Source organism: Myotis nattereri, assembly GCF_964212035.1.
Source record: "Myotis nattereri genome assembly, chromosome: 16".
NCBI classification, from domain to species: Eukaryota; Metazoa; Chordata; class Mammalia; order Chiroptera; family Vespertilionidae; genus Myotis; species Myotis nattereri.
Window position 1 is genome coordinate 45,713,741 of NC_138091.1, and position 22,174 is coordinate 45,735,914.

General features: G+C 57.9%; 1 protein-coding gene across 1 annotated transcript; it reads right to left on the reverse strand.

Annotated features, from left to right (window-relative positions):
* Positions 1 to 1,037: 1,037 nt before the first annotated feature.
* Positions 1,038 to 17,736, reverse strand: NGFR (nerve growth factor receptor; the record flags this gene model as incomplete). Its single annotated transcript, XM_081109705.1, has 6 exons — positions 1,038 to 1,344; positions 1,887 to 2,047; positions 3,264 to 3,516; positions 6,824 to 7,183; positions 10,741 to 10,882; positions 17,674 to 17,736. 6 exons carry the CDS (start codon positions 17,734 to 17,736, stop codon positions 1,043 to 1,045), a joined length of 1,281 nt encoding a protein of 426 aa, XP_080965831.1. The 3' UTR covers positions 1,038 to 1,042.
* Between the last annotated feature and the right edge of the window lie 4,438 nt (positions 17,737 to 22,174).

Consider the following 22,174-nt stretch of genomic DNA (forward strand, 5'->3'; position numbering starts at 1 on the left):
GAACTCGTGGAGAAAAGATTTCTCATCTGCTGTGTGTGAGTATGTGTGTGTGTGTTGTATGTGGGGGGGGTCCTTAGCCCCTAACCCCGAGTACTGCCTGTGTTGACTCTGGGTCTGTGCCAGGATGGAAGGCACCTACAGACTGGGCCACACCCAAGATGCCACACTGACATGCCTGAGGGGGGCAGGAAGGGGGAAGTGGCACCCCTTCCCACAAACCCCAAGCTGACTCAGGTTATGATGGATCCATGGACCAAGCCTTGGGTAAAGCATCCTGTGTCCCCCAGGGTTGAACAGGCCTGGAGATGGTGGAGGGTGGACTGGATCTGGCTGTACAACACTCCCCAGGGGGTCGCCTGGCCCCTCTCTCCCAGCCTTTAAGCAAAGCTGAGGCTTGCACCCCTCGTTCAGAGAGGAGGTGGCCAGCCCACACTTGGCCACCCTGTTGCTGGGTGGCTTTGGGCCAGTCACTGCCTCTCTCTGGGCCTTGCTGTCCTGTAGGTAAAAAAGCGGGTGGACTAGATTTCAGTGCCCCCTTCCCGCTCCGACAAGCCTTCGAGCCTCTTCATCTTTGGCCAGAGGGGGGGTGGGGAGTGGGGGTGAGGGGCTGAGGGAGGGTTTAGGCCACATGATGCTCCCTCTTTCCCCAGGTTCACAGTGTAGAGTCCACGGCTCTGGTTCCTCAGTCTCTCTCTGAGTCTCTGGGGCCTTGTCATCACCCCAACACCATCCCTGGTGTCAGCCCCCCAGCTCTGACACCTGCTATGGTGGGAGGAGCTGGCCCGCCTAGGAGTGTGGGGAGAAGGAGCGGAAGGCTGGAGATGGTGAGGGGCAGGGGCAGGGTGGGCAGGGGCACTTCTGGCGCTGCAGAGGGAGTGTGGTCGAAGCGATGGGGCCACAAGGGGTCAATGGCAGGGCTGTGGTTTAGGGGCCCGGGCTCCACAGCCCTGCCCACAGGAGCTCAGCTCTGATGCTGACCCCCGGGGGTTGGCTGGAGCATCAGTCATCGGAATGTGGGGCAGGGCAGGGCTCCCGGGTCAGCTCACACAGGGGACGTGGCGGTAGACTCGCTGCACAGGCTCTCCACGATGTCGGCTCGCTGGATGCGGCGCAGGGCAGCCAGGAGGGCGTCGAGCGTGGCGCTGTCCTGGGCGGCCCAGCTGGCGAGCAGGGCGCGGACAGGGCAGGCCTCGTGGGTGAAGGAGTCTATGTGCTCAGGCTGGTAGCCCAGCTCGTCTGCCAGGTGCCGCCAGGTGTCCCCCGCAGAGCCATTGAGCAGCTTCTCCACCTCCTCCCGCTTGGCCGGTGGCAGGCTGCTGTAGAGGCCTCCATCCCCCTTGAGGGCTGCCAAGAACCAGGGGGAGTCAGACACTACCCGCCAAGCCCTGGGCGCCCCTCTGCCCTTCCCCGGGGCCTACAGGCAGAGGGATGGCCAAGATGGGATCCTGGATCGGTGGGGGAGTGGGGGGTGCAAGCTGTGGAGGAGGTCTGGGGGGATGCTGACTCATGAGCCTCCCCACCCAGAGTCCAGCACTATCTCCACCCCCTGACCCCTTCCGTCGTCCCCCAGCAATTAACCAAGACAGAGGAGGAGACAAGACTGCTCAGTCCCAGACTCAGCTGTAGCAAGTGTCCTGGAGCTGGGCCGCTAATTAGGGGACATAATTAACTACTTGTTCCCCAGAAGTCCAGGGCAGGAGGCTAATTGCAGCCACTTGGGGGAGTAATTAGCCCTAGGGGGGACAATTAGCTTGATGAGTCTGGATGCTCCAGTTTGTCAAAGCCTCCATTTCTCAAGTCGCTCTGGGAAAAGGACTTCCCTCACCCCGACTCTCCCATCCTTCCACCCATCACCCCTAATGGCCCTGCTTCAGTCCCCGGCTCACCCTGGCCCGCGGCCGTCTGCGTGTGGGGCTGCTGGTCGTGCAGGCTCTGGCTGTCCACAGAGATGCCGCTGTCGCTGTGGAGTTTTTCTCCCTCGGGCGGGGGTGTCTGGTTCACCGGCCGGCTGTTGGCTCCTTGCTTGTTCTGCTTGCAGCTGTTCCACCTGGAGCCAGAGGACAGGCCCAGCCTCAGGGGGGATGGGGGTGGGGGGCGCACTGGCTAAGGCATCTGATGTGTGAGCCAGGGGCTCAGTGGGCACCCAACTATCACCCCTGCCACGGTGCCTAAGGTTCCCCTTTCTCTGCATAGTGGCCCGGGCCTACACGGAAAGCATCGTGAGGGCAGAGGGGCGCCCAGTGCTCGGTGCACACTGCAAGGGTTCAATACATGCTCCTGGGATGAATGACGCATGAATAAATGACTTCCCAGAATTCCACTTGCCCAATCTACTCTTGTAAAATGCTCGCACATGTGGGCAGGACACATGGAGTACAAGGACTTCCTCTGCTATTACAAGCACTAAGAAAAAGCGGCCAACAAGCCAAATGTCCATCCACAGGGAACTGGTTAAATACGTTATGACCCACCCATATTATTGCGTGAGTGGTTAGAAATGACCGGATGATCTGTATGTCTCAAGGAAAGCTCGCCTGAGGGGGGTTGGTGAAAAGTAAGTTGTAGAATATGTAAGTGTGATCCCAGTGGTGCTAAACCTGCGCGTTTACATGCAACTAGAAAGTTTTATGTGCATGTGTTTATAAATGCACAGAACATGGTTGGAAGGGACTCAAACAGATTCCGATGATGAGAGGGGTAGGATTTGAGGAGATAAAAGGGAGCTTTTGCTTTTGGCTTCACAAGACATTACTCTTGTGTGCATTTTCCCAAACAAGCCTATATTACTTTGATGTTTTGTTTCTTTTTAAGAATGAAAAATGCACTTAAACACTTTAAAATGCTTTCTGGCAGTCCTGGTTTTCTGGATGTGGATGCCACAGCCCCCCAAGTGTGACTTGGAAAGGAAAAGACGCGTGCACGTGTAGGTACCTGTGTGGGTCAATGGGGTTCAGGGAATGAGGACAGAGGCAGTTGGTAGAGCAAGCCTACTGTGTGCAGCTCAGCTCTCGGCTGAGTCATAGCGGGGAGAGCAGTGGGGGGCGTGGGGGAGGGCGGGAGAGAGTGGGCGGTGCTGACACCTGGAGGGACAGGGGCAGTCCCCCTCCCTGCCTGCTGACTGCCACGCCTGGGAGTGGAGCAGCTGATGGTGAGTGAGGATGAGCTTGCTTTGGGGTTAAGAGTGTCTGTCTGCATTTTCAGGTCAAGGTCACAGTAAAGCCCACCTTGAGAGCAAAGGTCTCCTCCTCTGCCCCGCCCCTCACCTCTTGAAGGCGATGTAGGCCACGAGGCCCACAACCACCGCGGCCAGGATGGAGCAGTAGACGGGGATGAGGTTGTCGTTGGAGCCTCGGGTCACCACGGGCTGGGAGCTGCCCATCACTGTCGTCACCACGTCTGCCACTGTGCTGGCCACGAGGTCTGGGTCTGGAGGTACCTCGGGCTCCTGGGTGCTGGGGACGGTGCTGTCCGAGCCCTCTGGGGGTGTGGCCCGTGTGGCCCAGCGGCCAGGGAGCTCTGGGAGGGACGGTGACAGGATTGAGCGCCCATTCCCCTCAGCCCTTCCCTTGGTGATCTGAGTCCCGAGTCCCCAGCCCACTCCAGGTGTTACCCATATCGTGGAGAGCAAGAGCCTGGGACGCAGGAGACCTAGGTCCCCTCCATTCCCCGCCCATAGAATGGGGATATTAAGTGAGATGGTCTCTAAGCTCCTTTCCACCCCGGAGGTAGCTGTGGTCCTAGAAATTGGGGGCCCAGAACCTGGCACACAAAGAAGAGGGCGTCAGCCCCGGGAAGCCTCTAGCTGGAGTCACTCTGGGAAATGTTGTGACCTCTCTGGCCCTAGGTTGCCCCAATGGCCTCAGTCGCCCCTGTCCTAAGGAAGGATGAGGGTACTCGGGTACTCCCCTCCCCCAATCCCCTCCCAGAGCTGGCACTCAGCCTCCTTTCCAGTCTCTGTTGTCTTAGCTCTAGGCTTGGGCAGGGCGGGGATGCCATTTGAGCTTGCTTCCAGCCAGCCAGTCCTTGGACAGCGGCTAGCCGTTTCCTGCCCCGCGTGGCCCTTGCACCCTCTGATCGTGCCACCCAGGGAAGAGTATCAAGTAGCCGGAACCCTCCCTGGGCCGGAGGCAGGCTGTTGGTGGAGAGAGGGCGGGTGAAGCAGGTACTGCCCAGCACCTCGGGGGATGGAGACCGTGCCTTGCCACCCACCTAGGCCTTCTCATGCCAGCTGGGTATTGCCAGCCTCTCTGGCAGGGGACCCAGGGATCTCCTGGCACCAGTGGGCGGGATTTTCCACTCTGTCACCCAGCTGGGGGCAGTTCCCTGGGGTGTGGGCTCTGGTCTGCCTGGGGGTGCCTGTCTGGGCAACGCTGCTTACCGGATCCGTCTTCACTTCCCACTCCTAGGGCAGGGGGGGAAAGCGGACGGGACATACCGATGGGGTGATGGGGAAGGCGCTCTGCCCTTCAGCTCAGCCTCACCCAGCTCCCAGTTTGCCCACCCAAGTTGGAGTCAGAACTGCCCAATGGTCTCTGGGCCTCCTGGCTCCAGACTAGGATGCTTCAAAGAGCCTTGTTTTCAGCACCTTCTGAGGGGTGAGGCCCCCAGATGTGAATCTGGAATCCATTTGGCTGGCACTGGGAAGGGGACTGCCATCTGCTGCCCCATTCCCCCAACTCAGTGCTGGGAGGGGGCGGGGCAGAAAAGGGAGGAGACGTAGCCCTGTCTTTCATAGCCCCAAAGAGGGCATTTGACCCAGGAGGGGGGTGGGGCTCCTCTTGTCCTGCTGGGGAACTGGGGAGGGCAGCCTGAGCCCTCAGATGACCCCACTCATCAGCTGAAGGTGTGGCGGTGAACCGGACCATCGCAGTGGGGAAGGGCTGCGAGCGGGTGGCAAGGGACAGGCCGGGCTGAAGACAGAGCTGTCCCGGGCATTTCCCCACATTGCTCCAATCCCCCCGGTGGGGGCTGGGGATGAGATCCAGATGTGGCCATGTCCACTAGCATTCCAGCCCCTAAGCCCTTGGCAGGTCCTGACAGCCGTTTCCGGAATGGGAGCTGCCAGACTGGGGGTGGGAAGAGGGACCAGGTTAGGCAATTGGGGGGCGGGGGGTCCTGCCCCAAGGGTGAGTGAGTCACCATGTTGACACCTGAAATGTATATGCGAGAAAGTACAATGCACTGCAGGGGAAGGGGCAACCCAGGGAGTGAATCAAATTCCATTTCCTGAAGGGTCCCTCTGCCCCCAGCCCACACTTAACCCTTCAGAGGCTCGCGTAGAGGGGCAGAGGGTAAACACAGCTCTCAGGGGGACCCTCCCCCTCCAGGGTGGCTGGGAAAGTGGGGTGCGATCTGGGAGGGGTCTATGAGTGCCCCTAAGAGGCAGAGCCCACCCCTCCCCCAGCCACCACCTTTCTTTGCTTTAACCGCGCCGCTGACTAAGTCCCCCCACCAGCCGGTCTGGACCTGCCCAGGGAGCTGTGCTGGTGCCTGCCTGTTGCCAGCAGCTGAGACTCCCTCCCTGCCCTGTGCCTGGCGCCACTTGCCTGTCTCCTGGCCCAGGGCAACCGGAACCACCGGAACCATCATGTTCTGTACCCCCATCCTCTTCCCACCCCCCAGCCCAATACAAGGAAGCGTCACGCACACACCTGGCTCAGCCCAACTGAACAGCCCCTCGGCCTGAGCCAGAGATCATGGAGGAAGGTTGTGTGGGAGCCAGTGTCAGACTGCAGGCTCCCCACAAGGGAGACCCCCCCATCTGACTGGGGACCGACTAAAGGCAGAGGCTGTGCTGCCGCCACCAGAATGAGGGCTCTCCTGGGAATGGGTGCTGGGGCCTTGACGCCCTCATCAGACCAAGGCGAGGCTGTCTCTCTCCCATCACACTTGGGGTGATGCAAGGAGGTGCTGTACTGCCTGCTGGGTATCCTGAGGGTTAGGGGAGTAGCTACGAGGCCCCGCCACAGGGTGAAGCATAGCCGGCCTCTCCCTGCAGCGGAAAAGCCCGCCCATCTCCCCGAGACAGGGCACCAACCAGAGACCCACACCGTCTGTTCTCACTGCCACGTGCTCTCCTCCCATCCCAGGATCCACCCCACCTCCTTCGGGCCTGGGGCTGGCTCAGGGGGGCACACACAACTCCCTCCCACCCTCCTCTGGGGGCTGGAGGGGGGGCTGAGGCCTCACTGCACCCCGCCTCTCATCCTGGGGCTCCTGCCACTCCCCCTCCACCCCAAAGTCCCACGCCCACACTTCCTTAGTGTCCCTGGGCCCAACTTCATCCCCGGCTAAACAGAAAATGACTGTAGACACACCCCCTCCCAGATACCACAGGTTGAAGCAGGCAGGCCGCCTTCTCTAACCCACAGCACTGCCCAGTGAGGAAACTGGGGTCCCCGATGGGAGTGACCCCTCCAACGACTCTCCCTCAGGGAGCAAGTGACAGGGTGGATTCCGCCTTAGGTCCCAGAGCCACTGACCGCCATGGACCTAGACCAGGCCTCCCTGCGAAGGGGCCCAGCTCCTGGTCCTCGAGCCCCTTCTCCGGTTCAGGAAGCCGCCCTGAGCTGTGGTCACAGTGGCCACTGCCCAGCTGCTTATCTGCCACCTGCCCAGTGCCAGCGGTCAGCCAGATGTGGCAGCTGGGCCTGGGAGGAGGAGGAGGATGGCCTTCCACACGCTTAGCTCAAAGGAGGGAAGAGGGAGAGGGGGCCTTTAAGGATCGGGAGCCACCCCTCCATCAGGCCTCAGGGAAGGTGGCCCCCGCTCAAGCCAGGCCTGGCCCCCCCCGGCCCCCAGGGGGCGCCCGCGGCGCGCTCACCCTCGCACTCGGCGTCGGCCCAGCGCGTGCACTCGCGCAGCTCGCGCTCGGTGTCCTCGCACACGGTGCACGGCAGGCACGGGTCCACGTGGTTGGCCTCGTCGGAGTACGTGCCGTCGGGGCACTCCTCGCACACGGTGTTCTGCTTGTCCTGGCAGGAGTACACGAGGCCCGAGCCCGCCTCGCACACGCGGCACGCCTCGCAGCGGCCCGTGGTCTCGTTCTGGTAGTAGCCGTAGGCGCAGCGGCACACGGCGTCGTCGGCCTCCACGCAGGGCGCCGACATGCTCTGCAGCCCCACGCACTCGGTGCACGGCTTGCAGGGCTCCGTGGCGCTCACCACGTCGGAGAACGTCACGCCTGCGGGCGAAGGGATGTGGGGGAGCGCTCGTGGGCCCAGATTTCAGTCGCCTGCCTGTTGGGCAGCTGGAACGCCAGGGCTGCAGGCTCTCCTGCCCTCCCTCCCTCGCCCACCTCTGCCAGGGCCTCTGCCAGGGCGCTGACTCCCTGGTTCAGCCTGGCCCCCTCATGGATTCCCACCCTCTCTCTCCCCTCGGGGCCCTGCTCCCAAGTCTGGGAAAGCTGGTGGCAACCCACTGGGAAGGAGGCAGGGGACAGGAGCCCCTGCTCCAGGCGGGGAAGCCGTGGCCCTGAGGCTGGGGCAGGTAAATTACTTGGCAAATTCTCTTAGAGAGTTCCCAGCAAGATTAAGGAATAATCTACAGGTGGTTCCCACCCAGCCCTCCCCGCAGGCCAGAGCTGGATTGTGAGCCCGGCCCAGGCATGGCGCCTCCTGCCCCAGCTGCCCTTCCACAGGTAGTGGTGGGGGGGGGGGGGAAGCTCAGGTGTGGCCCCAATGGGAGTAACTAGGGTTGGACAGCTTAAGTTCCCACCCATGGCGCTCCCCCACGCTGCTGAAAGGCTGGAGGGTAGGATGGGAATCCTGGCAAGCAAGTTCAGGTACAGCAGGAGGGACTGGAGCTAGAAAGAAAGAAGGACTTGCATATATCGTCCTCTGCCCTTTCAAAGGCCATAGAGGGGAGATTTCCAAGCTCACTCCTAAGGCAGCTCTCTTAATAATGGGGGGAGGGGTGCCAGGGGTGCCAGAGAAGAGGAGGCCCAGGCTGGAGAACTTGTGCCAATCTGAATCCAGGAGGATGCATCCTTGCTCCCAGGGGAGGAAGAGCAGGGGTTTAGCGACCTGAGAACCAGGGAAGGTCTGCTCAGAATGTGGAAGCAGAAGTGGAGAAAGTATCAGACGCCACTTTAGGGAAATCAAGGCCTGTTGTGGGGTCTGATCACAGCCCTCTCTAAAGGCCCCAAGAGACAACATGGAGCACTGGGTGGGTGGGGGGTGGGGGGTGGGGATGGAGGGTAAAGAAGCAAAGAAGAAAGCCAGACAGAGGTGAAAGGGGAATAAATTGGGGGGAGAAGAGAACAGAGTCCGTTCTGGCAGAGGGAGCCCTGTATTTTTCTTCCTAGGAATCAGGCAGATCTGGATTCAAAACTGCTTCCGTCACTTATTGGCTGTGTGACTCTGGGTGTTTTACGTAACCTCTCTGAGCTTTTTTCTTTCTCTGTAAAATAGGGAATAAAATATCTCCACTCACAGGGTTGTGGTGAGGAATAAGTGGAATTCCACTGCAAAGCGCTTGACACACAGGGATCTATAAAGGTCGGGCCCCTGGGGTGGGCAGTGATAAGTATGGTGGACTTCAGTCAGACAGCAGAAAGGACTTCCCACACAATCAGCCGAGGCAGGACTTACTTCCAGTTTAGATAAACAAGAGGCTCCTATCTGGTTGGCATGTGGTGGGGGGCCGAGGGGGGCGGGGTAGAGTCACCCTGAAGGGGAAGGGAGGGCCTTGCTCATGGGAAAATACAGAAAATTTGCAGAAAACTCCTGGGAAAGGGTTTTAAGGGGTGGGGAAAATGTGGTCTTTTTTGGCAGAGAATGAAGGCAGGAGCTTAATGGGTTTCCTTGTGGAAACGTTTGAGGATAGAAAGTCCACTGGGGTCTCTATTCCATAAAGTGGGCTTGTAAAGGCAGCCTGTTAACGCAGCTGCTGGGGAGTGAGGGGAGGAGGGAAGAGGAGGGGGGCAGGAGGAAATGGGAAGGAGGATTCCTGCCACCACCTCTGAGCTTGCTCCCCTCCCGGTCCCAGAACCTCCCTCCCCCAGGCTCCTCTATCCCACCCTTTGCTTTCACGGAAGATGAGTGGGGGCCCATCGGGGAGACTTCGGGTCCAGGGAGGAGAGGCCCTGGGATGGAGTCTAGGAAGTGAGAGAGGCAGTCGTGGGAGCTTCCGGGGTAGGCAATAGTTGGCCAACCCGTCCCTGGGATGGAAACCCTGTTAGGCTAGGGCCAGGGCAGGTGGCCAGATGACAGAAACATTACAGGATGTCCAGCCTCCCCACCCAGTCCCAGCATCCCTCTGCTGGGGGGTGGAGTTGTAGGAATCATAAGCACAGAGAGAGGAAAAGAGTATGTTGGGAAACACCAAGGAGTTGTGTTTGTCTGAAGGATGGAGAGGTGTGCAGGGTTTTTCCTGTTTTGTTTTTAAATATATTCTTATTGATTTCAGAAAGGAAGGGAGAGGGAGAAATAGCAACATCAATGATAAGGATCATTGACTGGCTGCCTCCTGCACGCCCCACACTGGGGATCGAGCCCACAACCCAAGCATGTGCCCTGTCCGGGAATCAAACAGTAACCTCCTGGTTCATAGATCTACGCTCACCCACTGAGCCAGGCCGGCTGGGCACGCAGGTGTTGGTAGAGGTGGTAGGGAGGCATCCAGAGGTAAGAGTAGGCTGGCAGGTGGGTTCAGTCCCCAGTTGCTGTACCGGGTTCCCAGCCTGATTATAGAATAGCTGGATATGGTTACCACAGGCCCTTGGATGGGCCGTGAGTGGCTGGGAGAAGGCAGATCTGATCTGACGGTGAGGAAAGCTTTCTGGGAAGGGTAGGCAACAGAGCAACTGAGCCCATAGCCCAGTCCTGGGCAAACTATGGCCCGCGGGCCGGATCCGGCCCGTTTGAAATGAATAAAACTAAAAAAAAAAAAAAGACCGTACCCTTTTATGTAATGATGTTTACTTTGAATTTATATTAGTTCACACAAACACTCCATCCATGCTTTTGTTCCGGCCCTCCGGTCCAGTTTAAGAACCCATTGTGGCCCTCGAGTCAAAAAGTTTGCCCACCCCTGCCATAGCCCGAAGACAGCGACTGAGGCTGGGGGCAGCCAGCAGAGCTGAGACCCCTGACTCCACAGCACACAGACTCCAGATGCACCACCTCGCAGCCTCCCTCACCCAGTAGGAAGACAGGATTCTCTCCTCTCCCCAAGGAAATCTCAGGTAGGAATGGCCACAGTGCCCCTCTCCCCACTAGAAGGCCATCCCTATAGTGCTCCACCCCCACCCCTGCTGCCTGGGGAAAGCTCTTGTCCTTAGTCAGAGCTGGAGAACAGCTGGCCTGGGAGGAGGGGTAGCCACACCCTCCCAGGATCCCCCAAGGTCAGTCTCCAGGGCAGCCAGTATTTGATCCTCCTCCCCTCCCCCCAAAACACCATTGATTTTGCAGTGCGGATGGTATTTTTAGCTCATCTTAGTGTCAGCTACTCCTCCCACCTGGCCACTCTTCTAGCCGGCTTCTCTGCTTGGGGGCTGGAAAGGGGCTCCCCCTTGGGGTCCCCCATCAGGCCCCCTCCTTCCTCTGCATACCTCTCTCATCCATTCTCAGCTTCCCCTTTCTGCCTCCTATCCTGCATCAGACCCATGTCCGGTGCCCATGCAGCTGTGGGCAGGAGACCCTGCCAGGAGGCAGAGGACTTGTAAGGCCTCTCTTCCCCAGCCCCGGCCCCTCCCTTCCATTCCTCTCCCCTCTCCCCCACCTGCCACCCTTTACTCACTGTCCAGGCAGGGCTCACACACGGTCTGGTTGGCGCCACAAGGCTGGGCCACACCCTCTCCAAGGTAGCAGGCTTTGCAGCACTCGCCGCTGTGGGTGTACAGGCCCGTGAGGCACGCCTCCTGGGCACTTCCGAAGGACACCTGGGTCGGGGGAGATCAGAAGGTCAGACTGGCAGGAGAGAGGGGAGGGGGTATCTTCCGAGGAATCAAACACCCCTCCCCAAAGCCTCCTATTGGAACCACCTGGGCCCGGATGAGCTCACCCGGGAGGTATCAGGCACATCAAAGCTGGCCAGAAGAAAGGCAGTGGGGGGCAGTGCACCCCTGCAGGCTGCTGGGGGTGTGAGGTCAGAGCCTCCCAGGCTGACCCTCTGCACAGCTCATTTCGGGGTCACAGCAGCTCTTGGAACCTCAAGGAGACACCACATGGAGAAGAAGGCTTGAGGCCCAGCGGAGGCCCTTCAGGTTGCAGCTCGCACAGGGCTTCCAGCCAAGGGGGCAACTGGCAGCTGAAATTTAGTCCAAATGCCACTGCCTAAGCTTCACACCTGCAGGGCTGCATCTGCCCGGAGGGGAGCCTTTTTCTAACAAAGGCCAGCAGGGCCCTCCCTACTCCAGGTCCTCCATTCGAAAACCATTCCGCATATTATATATCCAGCAGGAGGTACTGTAGCCTAGAGCAGGAGGCCGAGGGGTGGCGTCTGGGGTTCAAATCCGGATTCTGCATTGGGAGCTCTGGCCTGCCCTGCTCTCCCTCTCTGCCTCCATCTCTCCAGCTAGATAGAGGTGGCTGCAGCTCAGGGCCAGGGCAAAGACCAGCCAATCGGCAAGAGTGTGGCGCCAAGATGTGCGAAAGGGTCGCCTGTTATCGATGATGAGAAAGTGGCGGCTGTCATCACCTGGCATCCAGCTCCACGAGGGTTTGATTTCCAGTCACCAGCCCTCCCCACTCCCTGCCCCCCATGCAGCCAGTGGGAACAGCTCTGGAACCAGGGGAAAGGGGAGTCAGATTCCTGCCGCCGAGGCATCTTTGCTCATGGATGGAACAATTTAGCACCAGATTCCCTAGAGGAAGGGGCTGCTGGCAGCTTGCTTTATATTTCTGCTCCTTAAAAAAAAAAAAAAAATACTTCATGTCTAATAAAACTCCCAAGCCCGTTTCCCTGGCCCCAGACCACGCAGCTCCCACTTGATATCGACAGGAAGTGTGGGCTCTCAGGTCGTGGGAGCAGAGGGAGCCTTAAAGGTCCTTTTGGACATCCCTCCGCTTCCTCGCTGACCAGGTCATGGCCAAGAACACTCCCCTCGCTCCAGACCTTTAAGCTATCCTGAGATCTCACCAGGGTTAGGTGGAGGCAGGGGGGTGGACAGATTGGATGGGTCTACGAGGCAGCCTTTGGTCCTCAAGAGACCAGCAGGGAGGGTGCAGGCAGCACAGGAGGGGGGACCTCGGCGTTGCCACCATCTCCTCCCAGGTGGCAGGAACATGGTGCTGGGAACATCTGCAGACCAGAAGTCTCGGGGGTAGGCGGAGTCCCAGATACAGGCTTTCCCCAGGAGGCGCGTGAGATTATAGAAGAGTCTGTTTGGATTTCTTTTCATCCTTTAGGGCTCCGTTTAAGTATCACTTCCTCAAGGAAGTGGGCCAATGTCTTCCCCACCCCCCACCCCCACCCCCACCCCAGATCAGGCGGGCTGCCCCGGTTACGCGTTCTCCCTGTGGACTATTCGTGTCTGCTCTGACACTTCACAGGATCCCCCACTGGACTGTCAACTCCCTGAGGGCCAGGCTGTTGTCCCAGAGCCTGGCAGGGTACCTGGCACTAAACAGGTAGCTCACTTAACTAGAACTCGGCGGAATGACTTCTGGATGGCCGAGCTTCCCGAGAGCTAAGGCGCTGCTGCTCTAGTCACCTCCTGTTTTCCATTTTCACCAGAGTGGCTGCACCTTTCCCCGACTGGAACATAGCTTCATGGTTTCCCCGTGACTCAGGGACTCAGTATTCACACCCGTGATTACTCCGGGCTGCTGTGCGGTGAAGCCCTTATGTTCTTTATCCCAAATTACTACCACACGATCGTCTCCTTCAGTTCTCCTTTCAGCTTCTTCTGCCCTGACCGGTTTGGCTCAGTGGGTAGAGCATCGGCCTGCGGACTGAAGGGTCCCAGGTTCCATTCTGGTCAAGGGCACGTACCTTGGTTGCAGGCACATCCCCAGGAGGGGGTGTGCAGGAGGCAGCTGATCGATGTTTCTCCCTCATTGATGTTTCTAACTCTCTATCCCTCTCCCTTCCTCTCTGTAAAAAAAATCAATAAAATATATTTTAAAAAATAAAATACTTTTTCTGTCTCCTCCCTTCTTGCTGAGATATCAGTGGGCAGCTCTTGCTGCTACCAAAGTGTGACCTGCAGGGCCCCTCTCGCACCATTCTAACCTTCTAGGTCTCAGGGGATCTTTGGGAACTATGGCACTAGCCTCGGTAGGAAGGTGTATGAAATGAGTGCAAGGAGGCTTTGAACCAGGAGGGCAATTCTTGGAGTAGAAAGTGTGAGCTAGCTACACTGCTCTCGTCCTCAGCGGCCTCTGTGGCTCCGTATCCTGGCTCATCGCTTTGCACTAGGCGATCTGGGGCCAGTCTTGAATTTCTCTGTGCCTCAGTATCTTCTGCATTAGGTCATTAAGACCGGACCTGCCTCATAAGGTTGCTGTAAGCATTACATGAATGAGTAAGGTGTTCATACGCTTGGGAAATCTCTTTTCTCTTTTCCGAGGTCTTTCTTTATTTTCTCTATTTCCTAATTGGCAAGTGATTTTATTTATTTTTTAATTACATTTATTGGGGCGACATTGGTTAATAAGATCATATAGGTTTCTTTAAAAAATTTTTTTATTGATTTCAGAGAGGAAGGGAGAAGGAGAGAGAGAGATAGAAACATCAATGATTAAAGAGAATCATTGATTGGCTGCCCCCTGCACACCCCTGACTGGGGATCGAGCCAGTACCAGGATTGGAACTGTGATCTCTTGATTCATAGGTCGACACTCAATCACTGAGCCATACCAGCTGGGTAAGATCATATAGGTTTTAAGTGTACATTTCTATGATACGCAATCTGTATATTGCATAATAGTCATCGAGGTGGCAGCCTTGTACAAGCTCCTCTTCCTCCATCTTCTTTCAGGCCTACTCTTCCTGCTGCAGCTGGTGTCCTTTCTCCTCTCCCAACTCTTGCATTTGGAATCGAGTCCATGTAATTACTGACCATGTATTTCCTGTGCTTGTTTTATGTTCCCTATTTCAAAACACCCTAGATCTGCTTCTTCATAGTACGTTATTTGGGGTAAATTCTCAATCTCTCTGAGCCTCAGTGCTTCCCAAAGGAGGATGGGTAGTTGCTCTTCTTGAAGTTAAGTAATTCAACAACTATTTACTGAGCATTGGAATAAGAGTTTCCAATGCGACATGGTCCCTGATTTCTGTGGGGAACCACAGTCCCGTGGGGGAAAGGAAATGTCACCCAAACAGCCATTCTAGAAGCCAAGATGCTGAGGGGGAAACACTTGAGGGATTGCCTTCATCCCCTCTCTGACGGATGGGGAAACTGAGGACCACAGAGGTCCCTCTGCTGCGTGGCTGATGCTTGGCCCCGGCCACACCTTCTATTGGTTCACGCCAGGGCAATCCTGGGAAGCCGGGAGGGATGACTAGGATCCAGGCTAATTGTTCCAAAATGACCAATTTACCAAAATGATAGATGCATTGCCTGAGATTTACATGATTACATTTATTCATTTCCCGTTTGAATGATTTCATCCCATGTTTTGAAAATGTATGCAATCTTTTTATTTATTTATTTTGCCATTTCAAGGCATTCAAGAAACTAAGGTGGAAGTACTCTTAGATAAACTGATTTAAAAATCTAAAAAATGCTTTTTTAATTAGACAAAATAGAAAACACACCAAAAAATAGTTGAAAGAATTGAATATGAATGCTTCAGTGTGTTGAATCCTAACTGTTCACAACAGCTTCAGCAAAGGGTTCTTTAGGTGAATGGAGCCATCAGCCACGCCATGGGGTTGAAGAGTTTTCACATATGGGCAGGGTCTTTTGAGGTCGCTGCAAACCCGCGGGGCGGGGGAGGGGGGGGGCGGGGGGGGCGCTGGCACATGCTCCCCACCCCTTCAGACAGGGGTTGAGTCTGGGTAGGGGACAAGAGCTCATGACGGAGGAGGATGCTGCATGGGGACTCTGAGAGGGCTGTGCTGCGTGGGGCCAAGGGACTCAGTTCCAAATGTGTGGGCATAGGACACCGATGCAACCTCCAGGGCCCGTCACGCCCTCCGTGATCGAGAAAGGGGCGGGGCTGGCGTAGGGCGGACAGAGTAAGCTCCAAGCCACGCCTCCTCGGTTCCAAAGCCTCCACCGCTTCCTAACTGCGGGAGCCTGGTTTCGGGCCTGAAAGTTTGGGAGGTTCGGCTCCATCAACTGTAGAACGGGAATAACTAGATTTACGCTGATGGCACCTTAGGAGGGTTCACTAATGCAAGAGAAATTACCCAGGCAATGAGCCGCACATAGTAGGCACTCAGCCAATTTTATTCCCGCGCCCGCCCCCTCCCCCCCGGGTAAGAATCTATGCACGGGAGTGGGACCGGGATGGTACAGACGGCTGGGAACCCCTTCTCTCCTCCCCGCCCGGCCGCTCGCGTCCTATTTGCTGCCCTCGCTGCATCCCTATTAGGCGCATTAGCCAGCCCGGCGGCTCCGGTTACAGACGTCTGAATGACAAAGTGCCTCCATTACCGGCGCGCCCGCCCGCGGACCCGCCGGGACGCGCTCTGGTTTCAGCGCGCTCGCTCCGCTCCGGCCCTGGCAGAACTCGGAGCGCGCGGTGCGCACAGCCGGCCCGGGAGCCGCGAGGCGGAGGCGAGAGCCGCAGGGGCTGCAGGCGGCAGACTGCGCGGGTCCGCTTCCCCCAGGCCCTCCACGCCCAGCTCTCCTCCTTCCTCGCCTCTCCTCCACTCGGGGGACACCCGCCCGCCCCTCCGGGATCCACACGACTACTGTCCACCCCAGTCCCACCTCCCGGCCCCTTCCCGGTGGAGAAGCGCCTCTCGCCCGCGGCGTTTGCCAGCAGAGGTGCCCGCCGTCACTCCCAAACCCTCGGACGAAGCCACAGGTATCCACCGCTAAGCCGCGGAAAGGGGGGCCCGCGCTCGAAGAAGGTCTCGGTCCCCCCCAGCCTTCATACCCCACCGCTGGCCTGACGCGGGATGGTGTCCAGCCCGCCCCGCCGCCGAGCTGGGACGCCGGGCTGCCCCTTCCGAAGGTATGGGCAGTGCCGGGCTGGGAATCGGGTGCGGGGCAGTGCAGCCCGGACTCTGGCACAACTGGCGGTGGGATCCTAGCCAAGTTGTTTAAACTCTCAGAGCCTCAGCCTCCGTATCAGTCAGAGGGGGGCCTGGGGGCGCGATGCTCCGATAAGGGGTGAAGATGTCAGGGAGAGTGAGGACACCCCCTCCAATGCCAAACCCCCGGGGCACTCCGCTCGTGGCCACACACAAGGTCACCCATCCTGAATATCTTGTCAGAACTACAGGGCGGACTTAGATGCTTCAGAGGACCGCAGTCCTTCGCCCAGACAGAACCGGGGCGTCCGGGGCACCTCTGTCTCATTCAGGGCTCAGCGTCTGCATCCGAAAGTTGGGCCGGGCAGGGGCGGAATCCCCACCGAGGGAACGGCGGGCGCGGCGCTCAGGTCACTTAACTTAATGGGGGGCGGGTGCGCAGCCCCAGTGGCGCCCGCAGCTGCGGAGGGCGCAACCCTCGTACCGCAGCGCCCCCTGGGGGCCGCCTCCGCCTCCGCGACCCTGGGCTGCGCGCTGCCGGGACTTTCCCCTCCCGGCGCGTCCCGGGCGCTCTGCACCCGAGACCCGGCGGCCGCCAGACCCGGTCGGACGACGCCCACTCCTTCCCCTCCTGTCCGCCGCGCTTCTTCAAAACGCGAGACTAAGCGCTTCGGAGCAGCCCGTGGGTTGGGGACAGGGTTCGCCCCGGCGAAGTGGGCGCTCCCTTCCCAGCCTCCCGTCCCCCGCGCAATTCCCCGACTGGGCGAGGCCGCCAGAAAGAGCGCACGACGGGAGCGGAAAAGCGGAAAACGGCCCTTCCTCTGCTCCGCTTCGCCCCGCACTGCCCCTCGGCACACCCGCGGGGCCCCACCACCTTAGGGGCCGCTCTTCCTTCTCCGTCCTCCTTCATTTGCTTCCATCTCTCTACCTCTCTCGCCGCCGTTCCTCTTTTGCCCTACCCAACCCACTTTTCTCTCTTCACCCGACGACCCCCACTCCCCGAGGCTCTGCCTCCCACGCCCCTCCCCCCATTGTCTGGCCAGTCCCCATTGTCCGCTGCCCGGTCCCCTCGGTCGTTCCTACCTCCTCCCCATTGTTCCAGCCCCGCATCTCCAGCCCCACTTGCCCCTCACATCCCTAGTCCCCGTCGCATTCCTCATCCTTCTCTAGCCTGGGTTCTGTCCCACGACCCCCCAGAAATCAAGATGCTGGGGGGGGGGGGGTCGCCTTGAGGTCCTGGCATTCAAGCGCCCTCTTCCAAGGAACCCAGGTTCCAAGAACCGCAGGACCCCCTCCTCTGAGACCCTCCCAGCACCTCCACACCCACACACCCAGGTTCCGGAGTGCCCGCATCCGTGCGCACCTCTGGTCCGCATCTCTACCCTGGATCTCAGGGTCTCCTCTGCGCCCTGAGAACCCTAGACGCTCCTCCGTGGACCCTGGCATCGGAGTTCCTCTCCCGCCATCCATCCCCAGCATCTGGGAGCCCAGCGCTTGGTTCTGTTTTCCCTCGGGGAAACCTGGACCCCTAGGGTTCCGGTCCAGGGAAAGAGAACGGGCGCCCCTCCGGCTAGCACTCACCCCCAGCAGCAGCAGCAGCAGGCGCGGCGGGTCCATGGCGCAGCCGGCGGCACCTGCCCCCATCGTCCGCCTCCCGCGGCCACGCCGACTTCCAGTTAGTCGCGCTGCGGACCGATCGGGCTGCGCTGCTCCGGCACCCGCCCCCCGGAGCTGGCGGAGGCTCCACTCCCTCTGGCTGCGGGCGGGAGGGGCCGGGAGAAGCCAGTGCGGCGGCCCCGCCTCCTCCCCGCCCAGCCCGCCCACCCCCGGAACCTTGCCCGCCTGCTCCGCTGCCTCCGGGAGGGGAGAGAAGGGAAGAGAGGGTGTGCGGCGAGCTGCGGCCGCGCGCCCCGCTGCCGTTTCTCATCGCCCTAGCCCTCAGAGCCTCTCCCTCACCTCGCCCCGGTACCGAGTGCCAGGCCCGCCCCAGGGCACGTCTGTCCCGGATACTGTGGGCCCTGGACCAGGGCGGCTCCCATTCCCCTCCGGCTGCGCCCACCCGCGGGACTCACGCTCTTACCCATCTTCCTCTGCCCTCCATCCCCAGCGTCTGGCCTCAGCTTCTTCCTGGTGTGCTGCTCTCTACCCAGCCTTTATCGGCAAGATGTCCACTGCCTGCCCTGCCCTTCCTCCTCTGGTCCAGACCCTACCTCTGCCCCTTCCCAGTGCAAAGGCCTAGGAGGAGGGGAAGGGAAGAGTAGCGGGTGGCTATTTGAATGAGGCGGGTGGCACTCAAGGGGGAGTCCATCCCTACATCATTCTCAAATGATGAGTTTGAAGGGATCACAAGTGTGCACACATAACACAGGAAGACACACAGTCTCAAGCTCACATACTTATGTACCACATATGCCCACACCATCCTCATGCACTCATGTAGACCTGCACGTCCTACATATGTGTGTGCACCTCCACACTCAAGCACACACGCACACTCATTGCACATGTGGTCATAACAAACACGCATGCTCACCTACACATTCACACAGGCCTGTGTGCATGCAGTCACCACACAAGCCCCATGTGCATAGTCGCTTGTACAAGTGCACACACATTCATGTGCACACACACACAAACACACAGATGTATCCTCAGCAGCATACCTTTACTAGGCCAGATGTTTCCATTAGCGTATGACTATGATTTCTTATTGGAATGCCTGGTGCACAGGACGAGTAAGTGCTCAGTAAAGGTCTGTAGAAGAGAACAAATGGGAAAGCGGTTGGATGGACTCACATCCAAGTACACATCCGTGTGCTGTGCTATCATCCCACACTCACCATGTCCCAGAAGCCTTGACAGGTCCTAGTCAGGGAATGTGCCAGCCGTCTTCCCACCACCACCGTGATGCTCGCCATGGCTTGGCCCCACCCTTTCCTGGTTCCCAGATATGAAGGCCCAGTAGCACATGTGGGGGGCATGTCTACAAAGTCCATCCCAGCCCCCTGATCTTGAACATGTGTGTTTGTGTATGGGTGTAAGTGTGTGTGTGTGTGTGTGTGTGTGTGTGTGTGTGTACCTCAGTTTTGACTTTGAAAAAAAAAATAGTGCTAATCTCCCAAGTTACCGGAAGGAGAGATCAGTGCCCTTGTGAAGAGGACATGCTGGCAGTTGGTCGGTGATTTCCTAGATCAGCTGGAGGTCATTCATTCATTCATTCATGCAGGGAAATTTTTGCCCCGTGAATTTCTTTCCTGGGCAACCAACTAAGTCCGGGGGCAGACCCAGGAAGGACAGGTAGGCATCATTGTGCACGAATGTGGACAAGCCACCACCTGGCTGGCTGGCAGAAGAGGCCAGGAAGCCAGCCCATCTTCAGAAATCCCTGAGGAGTCCCTCCTCTGGGACAGGGACCTACCTCTGAGCTGTTTCCTTTTCCCTCGGCTTTTACGGCCCATCCTTTCCTTTCAGCTGAATTCATGGAAGGCAGGAAGGGGCAACATTAGTACTAACAGCAGCAGTGCGCTGCTTACTACCAAGGGTATACATGGTGTGGCATTAATTTAAATCCTCCTGTTATTAATTTATGATCCCAGTTATTATTATTGCCAAGGTTATCCATCTCGACACAATTTAATATGACCCACAGAACCATGGCTGAGCCGGGGTTATTAATAATTTCCATGGCATGATCATTTAAGCCTTACTCGAACAATTACAAGGAGCAATTGTTACTATTATTAGCAGTGTTCCTATGAGTAAGCCCACACGCACGACCACGATGAAATGCTGAGTGCTGGTGGGGAGAATGGCTCTGCAGAGTACATGGAGGAAGGAGCACTAAACTGAGAGTCAGACCAACCTGGCTATAAAAGCCTACACAGCTCACCCCACCCCGCATGGCTTACTCCTGGGTGGTTGTAGGCAGGTTAAGCCATCTCTTTCTGCCTCCGTTTCCTCATCTATAAAATGGGAATTTTAAAAAAGAGCCTATCATGAATGGGCATGGTGGTGGTCCCAGCAAAGGAACATCCTAACAAATGAGGTAACTGTGTTCATCACAGAGAGAGGCTCCATCCCCTGTTACTCACTCAACGCATATTTATGGAGCACGCAATACAGGGCGCACACTGTTCTAGGCACTGGGAACTCAGCAGAGAACAATAGCAGCTGCTCTCAAGGAGCTGAGGTTCTAGTGTGTGTAGGTATGTGATGTGACGCATTATTTTAGGATGTGACACCTCGGCTTGACCATTCTGTAGATAGCACAGCTGCGATCAGGATGTTCCTTTGCTGGGACCACCACCGTGACCACCACCACCATCACAGCCACCTATACCAAAACCAGCACCACCATGACCACCATCATCATGACACCAGCATCAATACCAGTAACACCGCAGCTACGCTGCCATCACTTCCGCTCCCACCATCTTCCCCATCGCTACCATGACTGCCACACCATCGGCACCACCATCCCCATCATCATCACAGCTGCCAGGGTCATGGCCACCACCACCTGCCTTCCTTCATCTGCACCATCACAAGCAGAGGGATTCCTGCTCCTAATGGATCCGTCCCTTTTCCTTGGAGCAATATCAGAGGCCCTATGGAGCCACTGCCTGCCTGATCTTAATTCCCTAAGAGTCATGACTCCGGGCCTCAAACATGAGTGTCCTTCAAACATTTCTCCCCAGCCTGGCCAGTGTGGCTCAGTAGTTGAGCATCAACCCATGAACTGGGAGGTCATGGTTCCATTCCAGTCAGGGCACATGCCTGCGTTGCAGGCTCTATCCCCAGGAGGGGGCGTGCAGGAGGCAGCCGATCAATGATTCTCATCATTGATCTCCCTCACCCATCCTCTCTCTGAAATCAATTAAAAATATGTTTTTTTAACAAAAATTTTTTTTAAATAAATTTCTCCCTGACCCAGCCCCCTTGCCCCCTAATCCTGAGCACTTGCAGCCGTCACTGTAGGATGGGCATGGGAGTGGGCTTGGGAGCTGACCAGCAAGTGGGATCAGACAGGCAGCGTCAAGGAGGCAGCTGCTTTCATGGGAGGGCCCCCCAGAACCATCTCCCATGACAGAGTTGCACATATAGAGGGCCCCGACCCCCCACCCGCACCCCCAACACATACGCCAAGGTTTCCTGAACCTGATAGTAACCCGAAAGGGAAAGGGTGGAGGAAATCATTGCAGTTCTACATGGAGCTGGGAATGGGAGTGGTGAGTCGCATTGCATTGTCAGGAGTTGAAATGGCTTTGCCACTCCCCTGTTCATCTCCCCACCCCTCTGTCACACACTTCCAGGAAGACAAGCTCCTAACACACACTCCCTGATCTCCCATCTCATTGGGACCCCTCACTGCCGGCCTTCTGCAGAGCATGGCTCACACCTCCCTTGCCCATCCCTAGGGAACCAGCCTGCAGCCCAACCCACTTCCCAGCAGAAATGGGACAGCAGAAAGGAAAACACATTTATTGAGACGTCCTAGGGGCTGGGAGAGTCACCCAATCAGCTCCTTTAATCCCCACTTCCAGGAAGGAGGTGCCGGGATCACCATTTTACAGATGGAAAGACTGAGGCTTGAAGAACCCCCAGAAGGAAGCAGTGGTACCATAACTGGCCACTATATCGCACGAGCCCCTCCACAGCCACATTTTTTCAGTGTTAACCCCCCATGTCTGTTCACTGCTCCTCTCCATCCCAGCCACCCCCACCCCTAACCTTCACCCCAATGAGTTGGGGAGATAGAACCTGCATGTCAGAGGGGCAGCACTCTGCCCTTCAATGGCACCCCCCAGGTGCCCCTCCAGACATGCACTGCAGAGTCTGTTCTTGGGGGGCCTAGCACAGATGGGCAGAGGCAAGCCAGGGGTGACCTCTGCCTTTTGATCAAAGGTGTGATTTCTCAGCTCTGTTAGCGAGTGCTCACTTTTCCTGCTTTGGGAGAATCACTTCCCCTACCCCCAGTTTCAATGTCCAACCAGAGAAAGGGTGAAGGGAGATGAACAAGGAGACAACGATTTCCGAAGGGGAGGAAGGGGAGGGGAGGGGCTGGGCCTCCCCAGCTGCATCC